Genomic DNA, 26,217 nt, shown 5'->3' with positions numbered 1-26,217 from the left:
GCTGGAGTTGTGGGGACCCCGGAGTGGTGGCTGGTGGGACCTCAGGGATCATACATTCACCCCCTTTAAATTGGAACAACCCTTTAATTCTCCCACCGTAGTAAGTTTGGTAACATCACCAGATCCTCCATACCATGGCTCACACATGCCTCCCCTTGCCCATCACCATCTGTCATGTCTGGGATCTGTCACAATGCCTGGCCCGTCCAGTGTCAGGTGACCAGTCACGTGCTGTGGTGACTTGCCGCCGGGTCCGCAGTGAGCGGCGGGTCTGTGGGTGAGCAGGCTACTAGCAGTTACCGCACTACCTCGCCTCGGGCTTCCAGCAGGTCACATGGTGCTGGAGTACGAGAACCTTTTTCTGAGAATACCGCGATCCGCTCGGCCTAGCGATTGCTTCCGTCTAGGTCTTGTGTGCATTTTTCCCGCGCTCAGTCTGACGGCGCGCGATTCGTGCAGCTGCTGAGGAGGCGGCGCGGTGTCACCTCTGCTGTAGCCGCGACATTGTGCCCTGGTTCGTCCCTGTCCTCACTATCCGCTGCCGTGCGTTATTCCTCAGGTGCGCCAGGTCTGTTTTCTCCTTCGTGTCCGGATGGCGTCTTGTATGAATAGTGTTTTTCATGCTGCCCCCATTACCTGTGTGGGGTAAGGCCACAGCCCCATAGCCGCCTCTTGTCCCCGTATTCCGAGAGGCTGAATGTTTTCTGTGGATGAGATACGTTGTGACACACAAATGCCCGTCCATAAACCGACACTTCCTACCCTGTATACAACACTGAGATGGCCCTAGGGGGAGACCTGGAGGCTTTCCGGGCAGTGTGGGGCACCTTGTCCCTCCTCGGCTGGTGCTAATGGTTGGCGCTTGGCATTATCAACCGACTGATTACAAAAAAAGGTGATAAATGCCCCAAAAACGTTTTGTGAATGGAGAGCAGCATAAATCTGACTAATGTGTGACAGAAGGACAAATGTGCCCCATGCAGATCTATCCTAGAATCCTCTGGGATCTGCACGGTATAGAAGCAAGGAGAATGGCTGTATAACTGGATGTGGGCGCTAGGGAGGATGTGATCACCGTGGTGCCGGGATCTAGTGAGACCGCCTGGATCATTGTCTTCTGTTCCTAAGACTTGGAGATCTGAAGTGTGGGAGGTCGCTGCTAGAACTGCTGCTAAAACGGATCCCTACATACATGTCCTACAGATTAACATGAACAGTGCTCTTTTTTAAGCTACACAATGAACGTCTTTTAACTAGCTTTCTTTCTGAATTTACAGGGTTTCGTTGGTTAATAACACTGTTTGATTGAACTTGAAAATGCAGTTCACCAGGAATCTGAGACACCAGAGATTAACTGGAGATCGGAAGGGGGATCATTACCTGTTCAGTCTTCAATTCTATCAGCTTCCGCCAACAGAAAACATTTCTCTTACAGAGTTTGAGACCCTTGCCATTGAGAGACTAAAACGTGAGTTACTTCTTGAAATTTTTTGTTTCTAGGATGTGGTCTCTAAATCTTTTTATTGATGTCTACAATTAGCTAAGAGTTGCAGGACTATGATAATCATGTTATCACATCTCTGTGGGTATGAGTGTCATGATTTGCAAATCTCTTCCTGCCTGACATTATGCAGGCAGTCAGGTGTACACTCCCCGGCTCCATCGGCACACCACACGTGACCAGAGAGGCTGCAGTGACACAGGACACAGTCAGCCATTACATAGTAAGCAGGGTGTCCGCACCCTGCCTTCATTGGTGCTCTTAAGGCTACTTTCTCCAGTCACCTTCCACGACAGCAGTATCGGAGGATGTCTCCCCGCCCTAATAGGGGACAGGAACAGGAAGAGGTTAAATACCCTCCCCTTCCTGCACCCACCAGTGTTTTTTCCTGTCCCCTATGGGGCAAGAAGAGGTTTTTCGATAGTGCTGCCGTGGCCGGCGAACGGGAGTGCTGGTTACCTGTCAGCCGGGCAGTCGCGGTCGGGAGCTCCGCTCTCCTCGACTGCTCCCATCTCCGCGGTTTCCGCGCGACTTGGGACCTCCGCCCGCTCTCCCTGCGCCACTTTCGAGTGGTAAAGCAGAGCGGTGTAGTGCTTCGGGGTCCTCCTGCAGCTCCCCGGCTTCCTCCTCTCCCACGCCTAGGAACAGCAGCGGCGACTGGGGCGGGTGTCTGGGACCCCCCCCCCAGGGACACTTGGAGAGGAGGAGCACCAAACTCGCTGGAATCTCGGTAAGACTATTTATTCCTGACTGGGGAGCCCTCCTAGTGAGACATCTGTCTATGACTGTATCTCTGACGGTATGGACGGCGACAAACCCTCTCACTCTGCCACTGCAGAGCCCAGCGCGCACCCCTCTACTGTAAGTAGTGGGATGATGTCCCTTGCTGTCCATGTTTCCTTTAAAAGTTTAAGCGGCTCAGTCTACCTTCTCTCTCGTTCCAGGGAGACAAGGTCACTGGCACTAGGAAGCCCAGCCGCAAATGTGGTGCTTGTTCAGCCAAGCTCCCCTCAGCGTACACAAAGAAGCTCTGCCAACCATGCACAGACGAGGTGCTGCGTAGCGAACAGCCTTCTTTAATGGATAGCATTAGAACCCTCATCAGGGAGGAGGTTCAGTCCTCTATGGCAACCTTCTCTCGAGCCCCGACTCCGCAGCCTCCCCCTCCTAAAAAGAGGAGATTGGGCCGGGTAGCCTCAGACTCTGACTCGGGCGAGATACATACCTCGGGTTCAGAATATAGCTGGGAAAAAGAGGGTTCTACTTCCACTTCTGCTCCCAAATCCGATAGCAGAAAATACCTCTTCTCCTCTGAGGATTTGGAAGAATTAATCTCCATGGTGAGAGGCACCATGGGGTAGAGGAGGAGACAGAGGACCACTCCGTGCAGGATGAGATGTTTGGGGGTCTGAAACCTAAGGTGGTAAAAGGATTCCCCATACATGAAAACATCGAGAACCTTATTCTCCAGGAGTGGAGCCTGCCAGAGAAGGGACTGAACACCCCATCTGAGTTTAAAAACCGCTTTCCCCTGGAGGGAGATTGCTCTTTATTTGATATGCCCAAAGTGGATGTTCAGGTGTCAAGGGTAACCAAGAAGACGGCCCTACCCTTCGAAGATGCCTCCCAACTGAAAGATCCTATGGATCGTAAAACAGAGAGCTTACTGAGAAAGTCTTGGGACACCTCAACCAACTTGTTGAAATCCAACGTGGCCTCAACATGTGTGGCCAGATCGTTGTTTCTTTGGCTTCGTACCTTAGAGAACCACCTCGTACAAGGTACATCCAGGGAGGACATCCTTAATTCTCTCCCCTTGCTCCAAAAAGCAACCGGATTCCTTGCGGACGCTTCCGCGGAATCAGTCCGAGTGGCCGCTAGATCCGCTGTCCTTACAAACTCAGCTAGGAGGGCCCTGTGGCTTAAGTCTTGGGGAGGAGACATTACCTCAAAGTCTAAACTTTGTGGTATTCCTTTCCAGGGCCATCATGTCTTTGGACCAGCCTTGGATGACATCCTGGACAAGGCGTCAGACAAAAAGAAGGCCCTTCCAGAACAAAGGATCCCGAGGAAGCGGTTTTTTCGTCCCCCTCGTGAACAACCAACCCAACAGAACTATAGGGGAAAAGGCAAAACGGGGCGATGGAGCTACCCCAAAGGGGGGAAAACCAGAAACATCATGGTTCCCCAGCAGTCCTCTGAAAAACAATGACTGCTCCCAGGTCGGGGGTCGACTCTCGGATTTTCTCTCCAGGTGGCAGGAGATCACCAGGGATCAGTGGGTCCTGCGTACCGTACGGGACGGCCTAAAATTGGAATTCGAGAGTCCTCCCCCTTACCATCTAACGGTCACTTCCCCACAATCTCCAAAACTTCAGGAGGCTCTGAGGGCGGATATTCTAAACCTGCTCCGGGAAAAAGTAATTTCCCATGTACCTCATCGGGAAAGAGGAGAAGGCCATTACTCCCATCTCTTTCTGGTGAAGAAACCCTCAGGGAAACACCGTATCATCGTAAACCTGAAACCCCTAAATCAGGTGATAAGATACCGAAGATTCAAGATGGAATCTATCAGATCAGCAATCCCGTTGAGTGGACGGAACTGGGTAATGGCCACGTTGGACCTGAGGGACGCATATTACCATGTGCCAATACATCCAGACCACAGGAGGTTCCTCAGGTTCGCCATTTCCCAGAACAATCGGATCAGCCATTACCAGTTCAATGTCCTTCCGTTCGGAGTATCATCTGCCCCACGGGTCTTCACCAAGATCATGCTGGAAGTGATAATCTTCATCCGACAACAGGGGGTCTGCGTCATTCCATACTTGGACGACTTCCTCCTCATAGCACCGTCAGCTTCTCGCCTCAATCAGGACGTGACAAAGGTTCTCAACATCTTAACGTCTCTCGGGTGGATTCCGAATCTGGAAAAATCAGATCTCCAACCATCTCCACAGAAGAAATTTCTAGGAATTCTTCTGGACTCAGAGAAGAGAATGTCCTTCTTACCCAGGGACCGTCGGATCGATCTTATCCACAAGATCTCCAGATTGAGTCCAGAAATTCCCAACTCTAAGGGACTCTATGTCAATCCTGGGTTCTCTAACATCATGTATCCAGGCAGTTCCCTGGGCACAGGCCCATACAAGGACTCTACAATCTCATATCCTGTCCTATTCAAGAGGACACCAGATGGCTCTATCCAGGAAGATCCCTCTTCCCACTCATGTAAGATCCTCCCTTTCATGGTGGCGGAACCCCCGAAACCTACAGCGGGGAGTCAGCTGGGATCAGACCCCTCTCCAAGTCCTTACAACAGACGCAAGTCAGAGAGGTTGGGGTGCCGTGATAGAGAAATCCCACTTTCAGGGGTTGTGGTCCCCAGATATGAGACGCAGCTCCTCAAATCTGAGAGAATTAAAAGCAGTGGAGGAGGCGCTAAAAGCCTCATCGGCCCTCATCCAGGGTCACCATGTACGGGTGATGTCCGACAATATGACCACTGTCGCCTACCTCCGACACCAAGGGGGCACGAGATACTCAAGCCTGAAGTTAACTGCTGGAAGGATTTTTTCCTGGGCAGAGAAACACCTCCTGTCCATCTCTGCAGTACATATAAAGGGACTGGACAACTCCCAGGCAGATTACCTCAGCAGGAGGGATTTTCATCCGGGGGAATGGTCCCTAAACCAGGAGGTGTTCATGTCCTTGGTCCAGAAGTGGGGAACCCCCGAGGTGGACCTGTTCGCCAGCAGACAGAATGCAAAGACAGACAATTTTTTCTCCCTAAACACCTCAAACGAGACTCGGGGACTGGACGCATTCTCCCATCCTTGGGAATTTACCCTAGCATATGCCTTCCCGCCGATTCCGCTACTATCCAGAACATTGCAGAAAATCCGGATAGATCAAGTCTCAACCATCCTGATAGCCCCATGGTGGCCAGGAAGAAGCTGGTTCAACGCGTTAATAGACATGTGCCTGGAAGGTCCAATCCTACTTCCCCAGAGACGCGACCTGCTTCAACAGGGCCCTCTATTTCACCCAGACCTACACAAGCTGAAGTTAGCAGCCTGGTTTCTGAGGCCGAGATCCTGAAAGCCAGGGGGCTTTCTCAAGACGTGATTGAAACCCTACAAAAAAGTAGGAAACCGATAACCAATGCCATCTATGGGAAAATATGGAAGAAATTTTCTTCATGGTGTTCTCCGAACAAACCAGATCCATTTAACCCGAAGATTGCTCAGATCCTTCAATTTCTTCAGAATGGCTTGGATTTGGGACTCTCACCAAGTACCCTAAAAGTCCAAGTGTCGGCACTCGGATCTTTCTTTGACCAAGATCTGGCAAATCACCGATGGATCAAACGGTTTATAGCTTCGGCAACAAGAATCCGTCCAAGACGTCTCATCCACACCCCTCCGTGGGACTTGAATCTGGTCCTAAAGAGTCTAACCGGTGACCCGTTTGAACCCCTTTCAGCCTCCAACTTGAAAATCTTGACCCTAAAAACGGTCTTTTTGGTGGCTATCACTACCGCCAGGCGCATAGGGGAGATACAGGCTTTATCAATCCAAGAGCCATTCCTGACCGTAACTATGGACAGCATAATCCTGAGATTAGACCCTTCCTTTATGCCTAAAGTGGTCTCTGAATTCCATAGAAATCAGGAAATTATCTTACCCTCTTTCTGTCCGAATCCATCTAACCCAAAAGAGGAAGTCTTCCATACCCTGGACGTCCGCAGAGTAGTCCTATTCTACCTTCAACAAACAGAAAGTTGGAGGGTAGATCAGAATCTATTCGTCCAGTGGTCAGGACGAAATAAAGGCAAGAAGGCAGCCAAAAGTACAATAGCAAATTGGATTAAACAGGCCATTAGCCTTGCCTACTCATCCCAGAACCTGACTCCTCCAGCTTCTCTAAAAGCACACTCCACCCGTGCAGTCTCAACTTCCTGGGCAGAGAGGGGTAGCGCATCTTCGGAGCAGATTTGCAGAGCCGCCACCTGGTCGTCAGTTCATACTTTCACCAGGCACTACAGGCTCAACTTCAACAGGGACCTATCGTTTGGCAGACGAGTTCTCCAGGCTGTTGTCCCTCCCTAAAGAAATTAGCGGTTGGTATTGCTCCGATACTGCTGTCGTGGAAGGTGACTGGAGAAAATAGAATTAGAACTTAGGCTACGTTCACATTTGCGGCTAGCGCCGCAGCGTCGGGCGCCGCTGCGGCGCCGCATGCATCATGCGCCCCTATATTTAACATGGGGGCGCATGGACATGCGGTGCACTTGCTTTTTGCGCCGCATGCGTCCCTGCGGCGCCCGCGTCGGGGCGCAGAGGACGCAGCAAGTTGCATTTTTGCTGCGTCCAAAATCAATGGAAAAAAGGACGCATGCGGCGCAAAAAGCAGCGTTGTGCATGTGTTCACATTTGCGCTGTGCGTTGCGGCGGCGACGCTGCGGCGCACACCGCAAATGTGAACGTAGCCTTACCGGTAATTCTCTTTCTAGGAACCTTCCACGACAGCACTAATTTCCCTCCCTATCTGATTTATGTATTAAATATTTCCTGCACTTAAGTTGTAACTAAACATGCTACTGTGTCCAGAAAAAAACACTGGTGGGTGCAGGAAGGGGAGGGTATTTAACCTCTTCCTGTTCCTGTCCCCTATTAGGGCGGGGAGACATCCTCCGATACTGCTGTCGTGGAAGGTTCCTAGAAAGAGAATTACCGGTAAGTTCTAATTCTATTTTCACACTAGCGTCGTGCACTGCAACTAGCGACGTGCCGACGCTAGCGTTGAAAGCGCTGCACAACGGGGGCAGCGGATGCAGTTTTTCCACGCATCCGCTGCCCCATTGTAAGGTCCGGGGAGGAGGGGGCGGAGTTCCGGCCGCGCATGCGCGGTCGGAAATAGCGGACACGTCGCCCAAAAAAACGTTACATGTAGCGTTTTTTTGTGCCGACGGTCCGCCAAAGCACGACGCATCCGTCGCACGACAGATGCGACGTGTGGCAATCCGTCGCAATGCGTCGCTAATGCAAGTCAATGGAGAAAAAACGCATCCTGCAAGCACTTTTTAACAACAGCCAAAGAACATATGTGCAAAAAAAACTACATAGTGGTAATTTTATCACAAAATGTAAACTTTATTTAAATACAACATAAGAACACAAAAAGTAATAGGATGGGAATGAGGTGAAGGACTATACTGGAAAATGACTGCATATAAGCACACTGATATGTGTATCATGGGGGGTACATAGCCTAATAGCAATATAAAAAGTCAATAGTCTCAATGCCTGGCACTACGTATAAAGGCTAGTAAAAAAAAAGGGGGGGGGGGGCAGGAGTAGTCACCGGAACTCAGTGACCAGATGACCCTTAAGGTACACCCAGTCCTGACCCCACATAAAGATAATCCATATTGCACATACATCCATAAAGTGCTTCAGTGATTATAAAGGTGCCAGAGATAGCGTGCCACAATTAAAGCTTAGGGCTTACCCATGTGTGTGCAGGTCTGCGGTCAGATTCCAGTGAGAAGCCCCGACGCACGTTTCGCGTGATGTGCTTCCTCGGGGGGCTCAGCCCCCCGAGGAAGCACATCACGCGAAACGCGCGTCGGGGCTTCTCACTGGAATCTGACCGCAGACCTGCACACACATGGGTAAGCCCTAAGCTTTAACCCCTTCCCGACCTTTGACGCATACGCTGCGTCATGAAAGTCTGTGCCTTCCCGACCTATGACGCAGCGTATGCGTCATGGAGGGATCGCGTCCCTGCAGATCGGGTGAAGGGGTTAACTCCCATTTTACCCGATCTGCAGAGACAGGGGGAGTGGTGCTTCAGCCCAGGGGGGGTGGCTTCACCCCCCCGTGGCTACGATCGCTCTGATTGGCTGTTGAAAGTGAAACTGCCAATCAGAGCGATTTGTAATATTTCACCTAAAAAACTGGTGAAATGTTACAATCCAGCCATGGCCGATGCTGCAATATCATCGGCCATGGCTGGAAATACTAAAGTGACCCCCCCCCCACACCCACCGATCGCCCCCCCAGTCCTCCGTTATGGGGTCCGGTCCCCTCCGTCCGCCTGCCGGCTCCCCCTTCCTCCTGTCCGCTCCCTCCTTGCTCAGATCCCCCCCCCCCCCTGTGCTCCGATCACCCCCCCTGTGCTCCGATCCACCCCCCCCCACCCCTTCATACTTACCGATCCTCCCGGTGTCCGGCCGTCTCCTCGCTGGGCGCCGCCATCTTGGAAAATGGCGGGCGCATGCTCAGTGCGCCCGCCGAATCTGCCAGTCGGCAGATTCCTTACAAGTACATTTTGATCGCTGTGGTAGGTTCTATCACAGCGATCAAAATAAAAAAAATAATAAATAACCCCCCCCCCCTTTATCACCCCCATAGGGACAATAATAAAATAATTTTTTTTTTTTTTTTCCCACTAGGGTTAGGGTTAGAACTAGGGTTAGAACTAGGGGTAGGGTTAGGGGTAGGGTTAGGGGTAGGGTTAGGGTTACGGGTAGGGTTAGGGGTAGGGTTATGACATGTGCACACAGAGCGGATCGGCCGCGGATCCGCAGCGGATCGGTAGCGGATTGGCCGCGGATCCGCAGCGGATTGGCCGCTGCGAATTCGAAGCAGTTTTCCATCAGGTTTACAGTACCATGTACACCTATGGAAAACCAAATCCGCTGTGCCCATGGTGCGGAAAATTCCGTGCAGAAACGCTGCGTTGTATTTTCCGCAGCATGTCAATTCTTTGTGCGGATTCCGCAGCGTTTTACACCTGTTCCTCAATAGGAATCCGCAGGTGAAATCCGCACAAAAAAACACTGGAAATCTGCTGTAAATCCGCAGGTAAAACGCAGTGCCTTTTACCTGCAGATTTTTCAAAAATCGTGCGGAAAAATCTCACACGAATCCGCAACGTGGGCACATAGCCTTAGGGTTAGGGTTGGAATTAGAGTTAGGGTTGGAATTAGGGCTAGGGTTTGAAATAGGGTTAAGATTAGGCTTGTGGTTAGGGTTACGGATAGGGTTAGGGGTGTGTTGGGGTTACAGTTGTGGTTAGGGTTGGGATTAGGGTTACGGTTGGGATTAGGGTTAGGATTAGGGTTGGAATTAGGGTTACGGGTGTGTTGCGGTTAGGGTTGTGGTTAGGGGTGTGTTGGGGTTAGGGTTGTGATTAGGGTTATGGCTACAGTTGGGATTAGGATTAGGGGTGTGTTGGGGTTAGTGTTGAAGTTAGAATTGAGGGGTTTCCACTGTTTAGGCACATCAGGGGTCTCCAAACGCAACATGGCGCCACCATTGATTCCAGCCAATCTTGCGTTCAAAAAGTCAAATGGTGCTCCCGCCCTTCCAAGCCCCGACGTGCGCCCAAACAGTGGTTTACCCCCACATTTGGGGTACCAGCGTACTCAGGACAAACTGGGCAACAACTGTTGGGGTCCAATTTCTCCTGTTACCCTTGCAAAAATAAAAAATTACTTGCTAAAACATAATTTTTGAGGAAAGAACAATTATTTTTTATTTTCACGGCTCTGCGTTATAAACTTCTGTGAAGCACTTGGGGGTTGAAAGTGCTCACCACACATCTAGATAAGTTCCTTGGGGGGTCTAGTTTCCAAAATGGGGTCACTTGTGGGGGGTTTCTACTGTTTAGGCACATCAGGGGCTCTGCAAATGCAATGTGACGCCCGCAGACCATTCCATCAAAGTCTGCATTTCAAATGTCACTACTTCCCTTCCGAGCCCTGACGTGCGCCCAAACAGTGGTTTACCCCCACATATGGGGTATCAGCGTACTCACAACAAACTGGGCAACAAATATTGGGGTCCAAATTCTCCTGTTACCCTTGTGAAAATAAAAAATTGCTTGCTAAAACATCTTTTTTGAGGAAAGAAAAATGATTTTTTATTTTCACGGCTCTGCGTTATAAACTTCTGTGAAGCACTTGGGGGTTGAAAGTGCTCACCACACATCTAGATAAGTTCCTTGGGGGGTCTAGTTTCCAAAATGGGGTCACTTGTGGGGGGTTTCTACTGTTTAGGCATATCAGGGGCTCTGCAAACGTAACATGATGCCCGCAGACCATTCCATCAAAGTCTGCATTCCAAAACGTCACTACTTCCCTTCCGAGCCCCGGCATGTGCCCAAACAGTGGTTTACCCCCACATATGGGGTATCAGCGTACTCAGGAGAAACTGGACAACAACTTTTGGGGTCCAATTTCTCCTGTTACTTTTGCAAAAATAAAAAATTCTGGGCTAAAAAAATATTTTTGAGGAAAGGAAACACATTTATTATTTTCACGGCTCTGCGTTATAAACTTCTGTGAAGCACTTGGGGGTTCAAAGTGCTCACCACACATCTAGATAAGTTCCCTTGGGGGTCTAGTTTCCAAAATGGAGTCACTTGTGGGGAGTTCCTACTGTTTAGGCACATCAGGGGCTCTGCAAACGCAACCTGATGCCCGCAGAGCATTCCATCAAAGTCTGCATTTCAAAACGTCACTACTTCCCTTCCGAACCCCGACGTGTGCCAAAACAGTGGTTTACCCCCACATATGGGGTATCAGCGTACTCAGGAGAAACTGGACAACAACGTTTGGGGTCCAATTTCTCCTGTTACTCTTGCAAAAATAAAAAAATTCTGGGCTAAAAAAATATTTTTGAGGAAAGGAAACACATTTTTTATTTTCACGGCTCTGCGTTATAAACTTCTGTGAAGCACTTGGGGGTTCAAAGTGCTCACCACACATCTAGATAAGTTCCCTTGGGAGGTCTAGTTTCCAAAATGGGGTCACTTGTGCGGGAGCTCCAATGTTTAGGCACACAGGGGCTCTCCAAACGCGACATGGTGTCCGTTAACCCCTTCACCCCCAAGGGTGGTTTGCACGTTAATGACCGGGCCAATTTTTACAATTCTGACCACTGTCCCTTTATGAGGCTATAACTCTGGAACGCTTTGACGGATCTTGGCGATTCTGACATTGTTTTCTCGTGACATATTGTACTTCATGTTAGTGGTAAAATTTATTCGATATAACTTGCGTTTATTTGTGAAAAAAATGGAAATTTGGCGAAAATTTTGAAAATTTTGCAATTTTCCAACTTTGAATTTTTATGCCCTTAAATCACAGACATATGTCACGCAAAATACTTAATAAGTAACATTTCCCACATGTCTACTTTACATCAGTACAATTTTGGAACCAAAATTTTTTTTTGTGACGGAGTTATAAGGGTTAAAAGTTGACCAGCAATTTCTCATTTTTACAACACCATTTTTTTTTAGGGACCACATCTCATTTGAAGTCATTTTGAGGGGTCTATATGATAGAAAATACTCAAGTGTGACACCATTCTAAAAACTGCACCCCTCAAGGTGCTCAAAACCACATTCAAGAAGTTTATTAACCCTTCAGGTGTTTCACAGGAATTTTTGGAATGTTTAAATAAAAATGAACATTTAACTTTTTTTCACACAAAATTTATTTCAGCTCCAATTTGTTTTATTTTACCAAGGGTAACAGGAGAAAATGGACCCCCAAAGTTGTTGTACAATTTGTCCTGAGTACGCTGATACCCCATATGTGGGGGTAAACCACTGTTTGGGCGTATGGCAGAGCTCGGAAGGAAAGGAGCGCCATTTGACTTTTCAATGCAAAATTGACTGGAATTGAGATGGGACGCCATGTTGCGTTTGGAGAGCCCCTGATGTGCCTAAACACTGAAACCCCCTACAAGTGACACCATTTTGGAAAGTAGACCCCCTAAGGAACTTATCTTGATGTGTGGTGAGCACTTTGACCCACCAAGTGCTTCACAGAAGTTTATAATGCAGAGCCGTAAAAATAAAAAATCATATTTTTTCACAAAAATGATCTTTTCGCCCCCAATTTTTTATTTTCCCAAGGGTAAGAGAAGAAATTGGACCCCAAAAAATGTTGTGCAATTTGTCCTGAGTACGATGATACCCCATATGTGGGTGTAAACCATTGTTTGGGCGCATGGCAGAGCTTGGAAGGGAAGGAGCGCCATTTGACTTTTCAATGCAAAATTGACTGGAATTGAGATGGGACGCCATGTTGCGTTTGGAGAGCCCCTGATGTGCCTAAACACTGAAACCCCCTACAAGTGACACCATTTTGGAAAGTAGACCCCCTAAGGAACTTATCTTGATGTGTGGTGAGCACTTTGACCCACCAAGTGCTTCACAGAAGTTTATAATGCAGAGCCGTAAAAATAAAAAATCATATTTTTTCACAAAAATGATCTTTTCGCCCCCAATTTTTTATTTTCCCAAGGGTAAGAGAAGAAATTGGACCCCAAAAAATGTTGGCCAATTTGTCCTGAGTACGCTGATACCCCATATGTGGGTGTAAACCATTGTTTGGGCGCATGGCAGAGCTTGGAAGGGAAGGAGCGCCATTTGACTTTTCAATGCAAAATTGACTGGAATTGAGATGGGACGCCATGTTGCGTTTGGAGAGCCCCTGATGTGCCTAAACATTGAAACTCCCTAAAAGTGACACCATTTTGGAAAGTAGACCCCCAAAGGAACTTATCTAGATGTGTGGTGAGCACTTTGACCCACCAAGTGCTTCACAGAAGTTTATAATGCAGAGCCGTAAAAATAAAAAATCATATTTTTTCACAAAAATGATCTTTTCGCCCCCAATTTTTTATTTTCCCAAGGGTAAGAGAAGAAATTAGACCCCAAAAAATGTTGGCCAATTTGTCCTGAGTACGCTGATACCCCATATGTGGGTGTAAACCATTGTTTGGGCGCATGGCAGAGCTTGGAAGGGAAGGAGCGCCATTTGACTTTTCAATGCAAAATTGACTGGAATTGAGATGGGACGCCATGTTGCGTTTGGAGAGCCCCTGATGTGCCTAAACATTGAAACTCCCTAAAAGTGACACCATTTTGGAAAGTAGACCCCCTAAGGAACTTATCTAGATGTGTTTTGAGAGCTTTGAACCCCCAAGTGTTTCACTACAGATTATAACGCAGAGCCGTGAAAATAATTTTTATTTTTTTTCTCAAAAATGATTTTTTAGCACCCAGCTTTGTATTTTTACAAGGGTAACAGAATAAATTGGACCCCAAAATTTGTTTTCCAATTTGTCCTGAGTACGCTGATACCCCATATGTGGGGGGGAACCACTGTTTGGGCGCATGACAGAGCTCGGAAGGGAAGGAGCGCCATTTGGAATGCAGACTTAAATGGATTGGTCAGCAGCCGTCACGTTGCATTTGCAGAGCCCCTGATGTACCCAAACAGTACAAACCCCCCACAAGTGACCCCATATTGGAAACTAGACCTCCAAAGGAACTTATCTAGATGTGTTTTGAGAACTTTGAACCCCCAAGTGTTTCACTAAAGTTTATAGCGCAAAGCCGTGAAAATAAAAATTCTTTTTTTTTTTCACAAAAATGATTTTTTAGCCCCCAGTTTTGTATTTTCACAAGGGTAACAGGATAAATTAGACCCCAAAAGTTGTTGTCCAATTTGTCCTGAGTACGCTGATACCCCATATGTGGGGGGGAACCACTGTTTGGGCGCATGACAGAGCTCGGAAGGGAAGGAGCGCCATTTGGAATGCAGACTTAAATGGATTGGTCTGCAGGCGTCACGTTGCATTTGCAGAGCCCCTGATGTACCCAAACAGTACAAACCCCCCACAAGTGACCCCATATTGGAAACTAGACCTCCAAAGGAACTTATCTAGATGTGTTGTGAGAACTTTGAACCCCCAAGTGTTTCACTACAGTTTATAACGCAGAGCCGTGAAAATAAAACATCTTTTTTTTCCCACAAAAATGATTTTTAGCCCCCCAAATTTTTATTTTCCTAAGGATAACAAGAGAACTTGGACCCCAGAAGTTGTTGTTCAATTTGTCCCGAGTACGCTGATAACACATATGTTGGGGTAAACCCCTTTTTGGGCGCACGGGAGAGCTCGGAAGGGAAGGAGCACTGTTTTACTTTTTCAACGCAGAATTGGCTGGAATTGAGATTGGACGCCATGTCGCGCTTGGAGAGCCCCTGATGTGCCTGGACAGTGGAATCTTCCCAATTCTACCTGAAACCCTAACCCAAACACACCCCTAACCCTAATCCCAACGGTAACCCTAACCACACCCCTAGCCCTGACACACCCATAATTCTAATCCCAACCCTAATCCAAACGTAAATGTAATCCAAACCCTAACCCTAACTTTACCTCCAACCCTAACCCTAACCCTAACCCTACCCCTAACCCTAACCCTAAACGTGACTGAAATACGTGGCACTGAAATACGTGGCACTGAAATACGTGGCACTGAAATACGTGGCACTGAAATACGTGGCACTGAAATACGTGATACGTGGCACTTAAATACGTGGCACTGAAACACGTGGCACTGAAATACGTGATACGTGGCACTGAAATACGTGGCACTGAAATATGTGATACGTGGCACTGAAATACGTGGCACTGAAATACGTGGCACTGAAATACGTGGCACTGAAATACGTGGCACTGAAATACGTGGCACTGAAATACGTGGCACTGAAATATGTGGCACTTAAATACGTGGCACTGAAATATGTGATACGTGGCACTTAAATACGTGGCACTGAAACACGTGGCACTGAAATACGTGGCACTGAAATACGTGGCACTGAAATACGTGATACGTGGCACTGAAATACGTGGCACTGAAACACGTGGCACTGAAATACGTGATACGTGGCACTGAAATACGTGGCACTGAAATACGTGGCACTGAAATACGTGGCACTGAAATACGTGGCACTGAAATACGTGGCACTGAAATACGTGGCACTGAAATACGTGGCACTATGACTGTCAGAAAATGTTCATTAAACGGTTAGGGGTGAGGTTAGGGGTAGAGTTAGGGTTAGGGTTTGGATCCCTTTATCACCTTGATGGTGGTGGGTGGCTTTTCAGTGTGTTTTCTGTTTTTTTCGATAAAAATGCATGCGTTTTTAACGCAAACAAACGCATGTGCTTAAAAACGCAAGAAAATACTGCAGGTTGTATTTCTGAAAATGAACGCATGCAGAAAAAAACCGCATGCGTTTGAAAACGCGACCAAACGCGTACAAAAAAACCGCATGCGTTTTCAATGTTAAATATAGGGAAAAAACGCATGTGTTTTTTTGTGCAAAAAACGCTGCAGACAAAAACGCAAGTGTGAAACCAGCGACGCTTTTTATAGCAAAAAAGTTTTTGCGTCTCCACATTTTGAGACCTATAATTTTTCCACATTTTGCTCCACAGAGTCATGTGAGGTCTTGTTTTTTGCGGGACGAGTTGACGTTTTTATTGGTAACATTTTCGGACACGTGACCATTTTTGATCGCTTTTTATTCCGATTTTTGTGAGGCAGAATGACCAAAAACCTGCTATTCATGAATTTCTTTTGGGAGAGGCGTTTATACCGTTCCGCGTTTGGTAAAATTGATAAAGCAGTTTTATTCGTCGGGTCAGTACGATTACAGCGATATCTCATTTATATCATTTTTTTATGTTTTGGCGCTTTTATACGATAAAAACTAAAATATAGAAAAAATAATTATTTTGGTATCGCTTTATTCTCAGGACTATAACTTTTTTATTTTTTTGCTGATGATGCTGTATGGCGGCTTGTTTTTTGCGGGACAAGATGACGTTTTCAGCGGTGCCATGGTTATTTATATCAGTCTTTATGATCGCGTGTTATTGCACTTTTTGTTCGGCGGTATGGTAATAAAGCGTTGTTTTTTGCCTCGTTTTTTTTTTTTTTTTCTTACGGTGTTTACTGAAGGGGTTAACTAGTGTGGCAGTTTTATAGGTTGGGTCGTTACGGACGCGGCGATACTAAATATGTGTACTTTTATTGTTTTGTTTTTTTTATTTAGATAAAGAAATGTATTTATGGGAATAATATATATTTTTTTATCATTATTTATTTAGGAATTTTTTTTTTTTTTTTTACACATGTGGAAAATTTTTTTTTTTACTTTTTTACTTTGTCCCAGGGGGGGACATCACAGATCATTGATCTGGCAGTGTGCACAGCACTCTGCCAGATCGACGATCTGCTGTGCAGGGCTGCAGGCTTACGAAGTGTCTGCTCTGAGCAGACACTCGGTAAGCCACCTCCCTCCCTGCAGGACCCGGATGCCGCGGCCATATTGGATCCGGGACCTGCGGCGAGGAGGGAGGTAGGAGACCCTCAGAGCAACGCGATCACATCGCGTTGCTCCGGGGGTCTCAGGGAAGCCCGCAGGGAGCCCCCTCCCTGCGCGATGCTTCCCTATACCGCCGGTACACTGCGATCATGTTTGATCGCGGTGTGCCGGGGGTTAATGTGCCGGGGGCGGTCCGTGACCGCTCCTGGCACATAGTGCCGGATGTCAGCTGCGATATGCAGCTGACACCCGGCCGCGATCGGCCGCGCTCCCCCCGTGAGCGCCGCTGATCGATGATGACGTACTATCCCGTCGGCGGTCATACGGGCCCACCCCACCTCGACGGGATAGTACGTCAAATGTCGGGAAGGGGTTAATGATTGGAGCTAATTTTCCATTCAAAAAGCCAAATGGCGTGCCTTCCCTTCCGAGCCCTGCCGTGCGCCCAAACAGTGGTTTACCCCCACATATGGGGTATCATCGTACTCAGGACAAACTGGACAACAACATTTGGGATCCAATTTCTCCTATTACCCTTGGGAAAATAAAAAATTCTGGGCTAAAAATCATTTTTGAGGAAAGAAAATTTTTTTTTTTATTTTCACAGCTCTGCGTTATAAACTTCTGTGAAGCACCTGGGGGTTATAAGTGCTCACTATGCATCTAGATAAGTTCCTTGGGGGGTCTAGTTTCCAAAATGGGGTCACTTGTAGGGGAGCTCCAATGTTTAGGCACACAGGGGCTCTCCAAACGCGACATGGTGTCCGCTAACGATTGGAGCTAATTTTCCATTCAAAAAGTCAAATGGCGCTCCTTCCCTTCCGAGCCTTACCATGTGCCCAAACAGTGGTTTACCCCCACATGTGAGGTATTGGTGTACTCAGGAGAAATTGCCCAACAAAATTTAGGATCCATTTTATCCTGTTGCCCATGTGAAAATGAAAAAATTGAGGCTAAAATAATGTTTTTGTGAAAAAAAACTACTTTTTCATTTTTACGGATCAATTTGTGAAGCACCTGGGGGTTTAAAGTGCTCACTATGCTTCTAGATAAGTTCCTTGGGGGGTCTAGTTTCCAAAATGGGGTCACTTGTGGGGGAGCTCCAATGTTTAGGCACACGGGGGCTCTCCAAACGTGACATGGTGTCCGCTAAAGATTGGAGCCAATTTTTCATTCAAAAAGTCAAATGGCGCTCCTTCCCTTCCGAGCCCTGCCGTGCACCCAAACAGTGGTTTACCCCCACATATGAGGTATCAGCGTACTCAGGACAAATTGGACAACAACGTCCGTGGTCCAGTTTCTCCTTTTACCGCTGGGAAAATAAAAAAATTGTTGCTAAAAGATCATTTTTGTGACTAAAAAGTTAAATGTTCATTTTTTACTTCCATGTTGCTTCTGCTGCTGTGAAACACCTGAAGGGTTAATAAACTTCTTGAATGTGGTTTTGAGCACCTTGAGGGGTGCAGTTTTTAGAATGGTGTCACTTTTGGGTATTTTCAGCCATATAGAACCCTCAAAATGACTTCAAATGTGAGGTGGTCCCTAAAAAAAATGGTTTTGTAAATTTTGTTGTAAAAATGAGAAATCACTGGTCAAATTTTAACCCTTATAACTTCCTAGCAAAAAAAAAATTTGTTTCCAAAATTGTGCTGATGTAAAGTAGACATGTGGGAAACGTTATTTATTAACTATTTTGTGTCACATATCTCTCTGGTTTAACAGAATAAAAATTCAAAATGTGAAAATTGCGAAATTTTCAAATTTTTTGCCAAATTTCCGTTTTTTTCACAAATAAACTCAGAAATTATCGACCTAAATTTACCACTAACATGAAGCCCAATATGTCACTAAAAAACAATCTCAGAATCGCTAGGATCCGTTGAAGCGTTCCTGAGTTATTACCTCATAAAGGGACACTGGTCAGAATTTCAAAAAACGGCAAGGTCATTAAGGCCAAAATAGGCTGGGTCATGAAGGGGTTAATTGTGGCACGCTATCTCTGGCACCTTTATAATCACTGAAGCACTTTATGGATGTATGTGCAATATGGATTATCTTTATGTGGGGTCAGGACTGGGTGTACCTTAAGGGTCATCTGGTCACTGAGTTCCGGTGACTACTCCTGCCCCCCCCCCCCCTTTTTTTTTACTAGCCTTTATACGTAGTGCCAGGCATTGAGACTATTGACTTTTTATATTGCTATTAGGCTATGTACCCCCCATGATACACATATCAGTGTGCTTATATGCAGTCATTTTCCAGTATAGTCCTTCACCTCATTCCCATCCTATTACTTTTTGTGTTCTTATGTTGTACTTAAATAAAGTTTACATTTTGTGATAAAATTACCACTATGTAGTTTTTTTTGCACATATGTTCTTTGGTTGTTGTCAACAAGTATATACTTGGGAGTTTGTTACTCCCGAGTGGTTCTCCCCTGATAGGGTGCTATGGGCACTCCAGATAGAAGGGAGCGTGGTATTCCTAATTACATCCACAAGTTCGGTTTTTGTTATAAACCTGCAAGCACTTTTGCATGATGCGTTTTTTAGCCAAAATGACGCATTGCGACGGAGGCCAAACGATGCTAGTGTGAAAGTAGCCTAAGACTGGCCGAGTCCTAAGCCATTGCTGCTCCTCTGGGCATGTGCAGTGCGCCGATGAAGCCGGGGTGTGTATACCCAGCTTACAGTGAATTGTCAGAGAGGAACAGATTTGCAAACAGCCAGCGGTGACAGTGCTCTTGCAAATCATACTACTCACACCCAAGGACTTGATTAGTCTGGGGAAAACAACGTCCCACTGACTAGTCACCCAGTAATTAGCACCGTGCCATTGCAGTTATAAAATATACACTACCGTTTAAAAGTTTAGGGTCACCCAGACAATTGTGTTTTGAATGAAAACTCATAGTTTTATTAAATGAGTTACCAAATGAATTGAAAATCTAGTTGAGACATTGACAAGGTTCGAAAAAAAGATTTTATTTTTAATAATAATTTTCTCCTTTATACTTTGCTTTTGTCAAACAATGCTCCCTTTGCAGCAATTACAGCATTGCAGACCTTTGGCATTCTAGCAGTTAATTTGCTGAGGTCATCTGGAGAAATTTCACCCCATGCTTCCAGAAGCCCCTCCCACAAGTTGGTTTGGCTTGATGGGCACTTTTTGCGTACCATATGGTCAAGCTGCTCCCACAACAGCTCAATGGGGTTGAGATCTGGTGACTGCGCTGGCCACTCCATCACAGAGAGAATACCAGCTGCCTGCTTCTTCCCTAAATAGTTCTTGCATAATGTGGAGGTGTGCTTTGGGTCATTGTCCTGTTGTAGGATGAAATTGGCTCTAATCAAGCACTGTCCACATGGTATGGCATGGTGTTGCAAAATGGAGTGATAGCCTTCCATATTCAAAATCCCTTTTACCTTGTACAATTCTCCCAATTTACAAGCACCAGAGCAACCCCAGACCATCACACTACCTCCACCATGCTTGACAGATGGGTCAGGCACTCTTCCAGCATCTGTTCAGTTGTTCTGCGTCTCACGAATGTTCTTCTGTGTGATCCAAACACCTCAAACTTGGATTCGTCTGTCCATAACACTTTTTTCCAATCTTCCTCTGTCCAATGTCTGTGTTCTTTTGCCCATATTAATCTTTTCCTTTTATTAGCCACTCTCCAATATGGCTTTTTCTTTGCAACTCTTCACTGAAGGCCAGCATCCGGAGTCGCCTCTTCACTGTAGACATTGACACTGGCGTTTTCCTTGTACTGTTTAATGAAGCTGCCAGTTGAGGACCCGTGAGGCGTTCATTTCGCAAACTACAGACTCTAATGTACTTGTCTTGTTGCTCAGTTGTTCAGCGGGGCCTCCCACTTCTCTTTCTACTCTGGTTAGAGCCTGTTTGTTCTCTCCTCTGAAGGGAGTAGTACACGCCGATAAGAACAGACTGTGGAGTTTCACATGTAAGTTCTTTTTTTCTGGCCATTTTGAGAGTTTAATGGAACCAACAAATGTAATGCTCCAGATTCTCAACTAGCTCAAAGGAAGGTCAGGTTTATCGGTTCTCTAATCAGCCAAACTGTTTTCAGCTGTGCTAACATACTTGCACAAGGGTTGTCAAGGGTATTGTAACCATCCATTGGCTTTCTTACACAGTTAGCAAATACAGAGTACCATAAGAACATTGGAGTGATGGTTGTTAGAAATGGGCCTCTATACACCTTTGAAGATATTGCATTACAAACCAGACATTTGCAGCTAGAATAGTCATTTACCACATTAACAATGTATAGAGTGTATTTCTGAATCGTTTAATGTTAGCTTCATTGGAAAAAACTGTGCTTTTCTTTAAAAAATAAGGACATTTCTTACTGACCCTAAACTTTTGAACGGCAGTGTATTTCTATGACGTTCCTCCTGACAGCACCACCAGGAGGTATTTCTTCTTATCCTTGATAGGGACAGGAACGCAGAAGAGGTTAAATAGCCCCTCCCCACACCCTCTAGTGGTTTTCCTGTCCCTATCAGGGACAGACGTGGAAGAGGAGCACGCATGTGGACGTTCTATTTACAAGGAGTAATGGGCTCTGCAGGGTCCAGCCTGTACTCAAGAACCACGCTGATACTCTCTGGAGGGTCTCTCAACGTTTGGTCGAGCTGTGGTTTCCCGGGTTAACCATATCTCTCTCTCTAGAGGGCTCTGGGCTCCTACTTTCTTAACCCCTTCCCGCCGCGGCCCTTTTTCTTTTTTGTGTTTTCGTTTTTCGCTCCCCTCCTTCCCAGAGCCATAACTTTTTTATTTTTCCGTCAATATGGTCATGTGAGGGCTTATTTTTTGCGGGACGAGCTGTACTTTTGAACGACACCATTGGTTTTACCATGTTTTGTACTAGAAAACTGGAAAAAAATTCCAAGTGTGGTGAAATTGCAAAAAAAGTGCATTCCCACACTTGTTTTTTGTTTGGCTTTTTTGCTAGCTTCACTAAATGCTAAACTGACCTGATATTATAATTCCCCAGATCATTACGAGTTCATAGACACCTAACATGTCTAGGTTATTTTTTTATCTAAGCAATGAAAAAAAATTAAAAACTTTGCTAAAAAAAAAAAAAAAAAGTGCCATTTTCCGATACCCGCAGCATCTCCATTTTTCGTGATCTGGGGTCGGGTGAGTGCTTATTTTTTGCATGCCGAGCTGACTTTTTTAATGATACCACTTTTATGCAGATACGTTATTTAGATCGCCCGTTATTGCATTTTAATGCAATGTTGCGGCAACCAAAAAAACGTAATTCTGGCGTTTCACATTTTTTTCTCGCTACGCCGTTTAGTGATCAGGTTAATGTTGTTTTTTTTTTTTGATAGATCGGGCGATTCTGAACGCGGCGATACCAAATATGTGTAGGTTTGATTTTTTTATTGTTTTATTTTGGATGGGGCGAAAGGGGGGTGATTTAAACTTTTACTTTTTTTTATTTTTTTCATATTTTTAAAAACTTTTTTTTTTTTACTTTTGCCATGCTTCAATAGCCTCCATGGGAGGCTAGAAGCTGGCACCACCCGATCGGCTCAGCTACATAGCAGCGATCATCAAATCGCTGCTATGTAGCTGAATTGCAGGCTTGCTATAAGCGCCGATCACAGGGTGGCGCTCACAGCAGGCCTGCATCAGTAACCATAGAGGTCTCAAGGACCTCTATGGTTACCATCCTGATGCATCGCCGGCCCCCTTATCATGTGATGGCGGTCGGTGATGCGCTCATTTCCGGTCGCGTGGCCGGAAGCGGTAGTTAAATGCCGCTGTCAGCGTTTGACAGCGGCATTTAACAGGTTAATAGCAGCGGGTGAAACGTGATTTCACCCGCCGCTATTGCGCGCCCATGTCGGCTGTACAAAACAGCTGACATGTCGCGACTTTGATGTGGGCTTACTGCCGGAGCCCACATCAAAGCTCAGAGGAAGGAGAGTTGTCTTACTACTTGAGGCCAGTCTCACACGTCCAGATAATTCCGGTACCAGAAAAATCGGTACCGAAGTTATCTGTGTCCGTGAGCTCACATGGCACATCAGTGTGGCACACGTGCGGCAGCCGTGTGCCGACTGGGTATCACACGGACCGTGCAGGAGACAGCGCTACGGTAAGCGCTGTCCCCTGCTTTGGGTGCTGAAGCCGCCATTCATCTCTTCTCTCCAGCAGCGTTCGCTGGAGAGAAGGAATGAAAAATCATTGTTTTTTTTATTTTTTTTGCGGTTGAAATAAACTTCCCGGTAACCTCCCCCCTCCCACCCCCTGTGCGCCCGCCCGCTGGAAATAAAATACTCACCCAGCTCCCTCGATGCTTCCTCTCAGCACCGCAGCTTGTCCTCTATGAGCGGTCACGTGGTGAGTTGGGTGAGTATTTTTATTTCCAGCGGGCGGGCGCACAGAGGGTGGGAGGGGGTTGGTTACCGGGAACTTTATTTCAACCGCAAAAAAAATTAAAAAATGATTTTTTATTCCTTCTCTCCAGCGAACGCTGCTGGAGAGAAGAAAGGAATGGCGGCTTCAGCACCACAAGCTGGGGGGACAGCGCTTACTGTAGCGTTGTCTGCTGCACGGCACACGGACTGCACACAGACAGCATCCGTCTGCGGTACGTGTTTTACACGGACCCATTGACTTTAATGGGTCCGTGTGATCCGTGCGCTCCCATGAACACTGACATGTCTCTGTGTTTTTCAAACGGACACGCGGTCCGTGAAAACACGCTGAGATGTGCAGAGACACATTGATTTTAATGTGTCTACGTGAGTCAGTGTCTCCGGTATGTGAGAAAACTGACACCGGAGCCACTGACATGTGAAACAGGCCTGATCCTGACCCAGGCGAAGGTGACCTCTCACAGTTCAGGACGAGATGTTAGGAGGTTTAAGAGTCCTTATGAACAGAGTCTTCTCAGTAAATAAGCACATCCCAACAATGATACGGGAAGAGTGGGAAGACGTGGGGAAAAAGTTGGTTGTTCTGAGAGACTTTAAATATCGTCTCCCCTTTAATCTAGATGAGACCAAAGTATGGAAAGAGGTCCCAAAGGTTGATATACCAGTAGCGAGGGTCTCTAAAAAATACAGCTATTCTCTTTGAGGACTCCTCTAGACTTAAAGTTCCTATGGACAAAAGATCAGAAGATTTCCTTAAAAAGACCTGGGAATCACCTTCAGCTATCATAAAGGTGAACATAGCAGCCACTTCAGTAGCCAAGTCAATGAGCCTGCGGGTTGAGGAGTTGGATAGTCATATAAGAACAAGACTCCTGGACAAGAAATCCTGAGGTCGCTACCATTGCTAAAGATGGCAACCGACTTCATGGCGGATGCCTCGGCAGACTCAGTTCGGTTTGCTACAAGAAATAGTGCGCTATTGAATGCAGCGAGAGGTGCTTTATGGTTAAGATCATGATCAGGAGATACCCACTCAAAAAATAAATTATGTTTAATTCCCTTCTCTGGCCTACAGGTGTTTGGGCCAGCCCTGGATGAGTTACTAGAGAATGGGTCAGATAAAAAGGTTTCCTGGAAGAAAAACCGAAAAGGATGCCTTCCTTTCGGAGAATTCGCTCTTATCCCAGACAGGACTATAGAGGGAAAGGGAAGTTGGGCAGGTGGAGCTACCGCAAGGGCGGTAGAGAAAGAGGCTACTTTGAGAACCAAAAGCTGGGATCTAGCAGGCAATGATGCCAGAAGCATTGGGGAGGAGGGGGTTTCAGTACTTCCTTGGCAGCTGACAGGAAATTTCCAGAAATCCGTGGATTCTGCAGACAGTCGCTCAGGTTTACAGAATAGAGTTCGCTAAGTTGCCTCCTGGAAGATTCTGTCTAACACCTGCTCAGTCTCCAGGGGTCCATCAGAGGCTCTTAAACGACATGAAGGAATTTATAGACTTGCGGGTCGTATAGTTCAGGTACCACCGTCCCAACAATATCAGGGACACTATTCAAGTCTGTTCTTCATAAAAAAGCCTGGAGGAGAGTACCCATCAATCTAAAAACACTAAATCAGTGCTTTACAAATAATTCGAGATGGAGTGATTGAAATCTGTCATACCTCTGATAAAGAAGGACTCAGTGATGAGCACGTTAGATCTGAAGAGTGCCTACTATCACCTACCCATCCATGCCTCGTACCAGAAGTACCTCAGGTTTCCAATAATAGATCAGGGAAGGATTCAGCATTTCCAGTTTCGATGTTCTATTTCAGTTTGGTCTCTCCTCCGTACCCTGTGTCTTCGCAAAGCTTATGGTGGAAATAATGGCTTTCTTAACCCCTTTCTGACCTCGGATCGGAAAGTACGTCTGAGGCCAGATCCCCTGCTTTCATGCGGGCTCCGGCGGTGAGCCCGCATCAAAGCCGGGACATGTCAGCTGTTTTGTACAGCTGACATGTTGCCCGCAATAGCGGCGAGTGGAATCGCGATTCGCCCGCTGCTATTAACTAGTTAAATGCCACTGTCAAACGCTGAGAGCGGCATTTAACTACCGCTTCCGGCCGGAAATGCGCTCATCATTGACCCCCATCACGTGATTGGGGGTCAGTGATGCGTCGGCATGACAACCAGAGGTCTCCTTGAGACCTCTATGGTTGTTGATGCCTGATTGCTATGAGCGCTCATAGCAATGCTGTAATTCTGCTGCATAGAAGTGATCTGTGCATCACCTCTATGTAGCAGAGGTGATCGAGTTGTGCCAGCTTCTAGTCTCCCATGGAGGCTATTGAAGCATGCCAAAAGTTAAATAAAAATGTTTTTAAAAATATGAAAAAAAAAAAGTTAATCACAACCCTTTCGCCCCATTCAAAATAAATAACAATAAAAAAATTAAACCTACACATATTTGGTATCGCTGCTTTCAGAATTGCCCGATCTATCAAAAAAAGGATTATTCTGATCACTAAACGGCGTAGCAAGAAAAAAAATCGAAACACCAGAATTACGTTATTTTGGTCGCCACGACATTGCATTAAAATGCAATAATGGGTGATCAAAAGAAGGTATCTGCACCAAAATGGTATAATTAAAAACATCAGCTCGGCACACAAAAAATAAGCCCTCTCCCAACCCCAGATCACGAAAAATGGAGACGCTACGGGTATTGGAAAATGGAACAATTTTTTTTTAACCCCTTCCCCGACCCATGACGCCTATGTGGCGTCATGGAATGATCGCGTCCCTGCAGATTGGGTGAAGGGGTTAACTCCTATTTTACCCGATCTGCAGGGAGAGGGGGAGTGGTACTTCAGCCCAGGGGGGGTGGCTTCACCCCCCCCGTGGCTACGATCGCTCTGATTGGCTGTTGAAAGTGAAACTGCCAATCAGAGCGATTTGTAATATTTCACCTAAAAAACTGGTGAAATATTACAATCCAGCCATGGCCGATGCTGCAATACCATCGGCCATGGCTGGAAAACCTGAAGTGACCCCCCCCACCCCACCGATCGCCCCCCCCAGTGCTCTGTTATGGGGTCCGGTC

The 26,217-nt window shown here is 46.6% G+C and overlaps 1 protein-coding gene across 4 annotated transcripts in view; it reads left to right on the top strand.

Annotated features, from left to right (window-relative positions):
- The first annotated feature begins 217 nt into the window (after positions 1–217).
- PRIM2 (DNA primase subunit 2) overlaps positions 218–26,217 on the top strand; it is a 297,371-nt gene continuing 271,371 nt past the window's right edge. The window contains exons 1-2 of one of the 4 annotated variants that reach the window (XM_077289995.1): positions 218–277; positions 1,278–1,468. In XM_077289995.1, the coding sequence (XP_077146110.1) occupies positions 1,318–1,468 (151 nt within the window). In that variant the 5' untranslated portion in view covers positions 218–277; positions 1,278–1,317. Of the gene's footprint in view, positions 569–1,277; positions 1,469–26,217 lie in introns of all 4 variants that reach the window. The other 3 variants (XM_077289992.1, XM_077289993.1, XM_077289996.1) reach the window with 3 other exon arrangements.

Source organism: Ranitomeya variabilis, chromosome 2 (assembly GCF_051348905.1).
Source record: "Ranitomeya variabilis isolate aRanVar5 chromosome 2, aRanVar5.hap1, whole genome shotgun sequence".
NCBI classification, from domain to species: Eukaryota; Metazoa; Chordata; class Amphibia; order Anura; family Dendrobatidae; genus Ranitomeya; species Ranitomeya variabilis.
The sequence above is the reverse complement of the archived record's forward strand: the minus strand, read 5'-3'. Positions and strand labels throughout refer to the sequence as shown.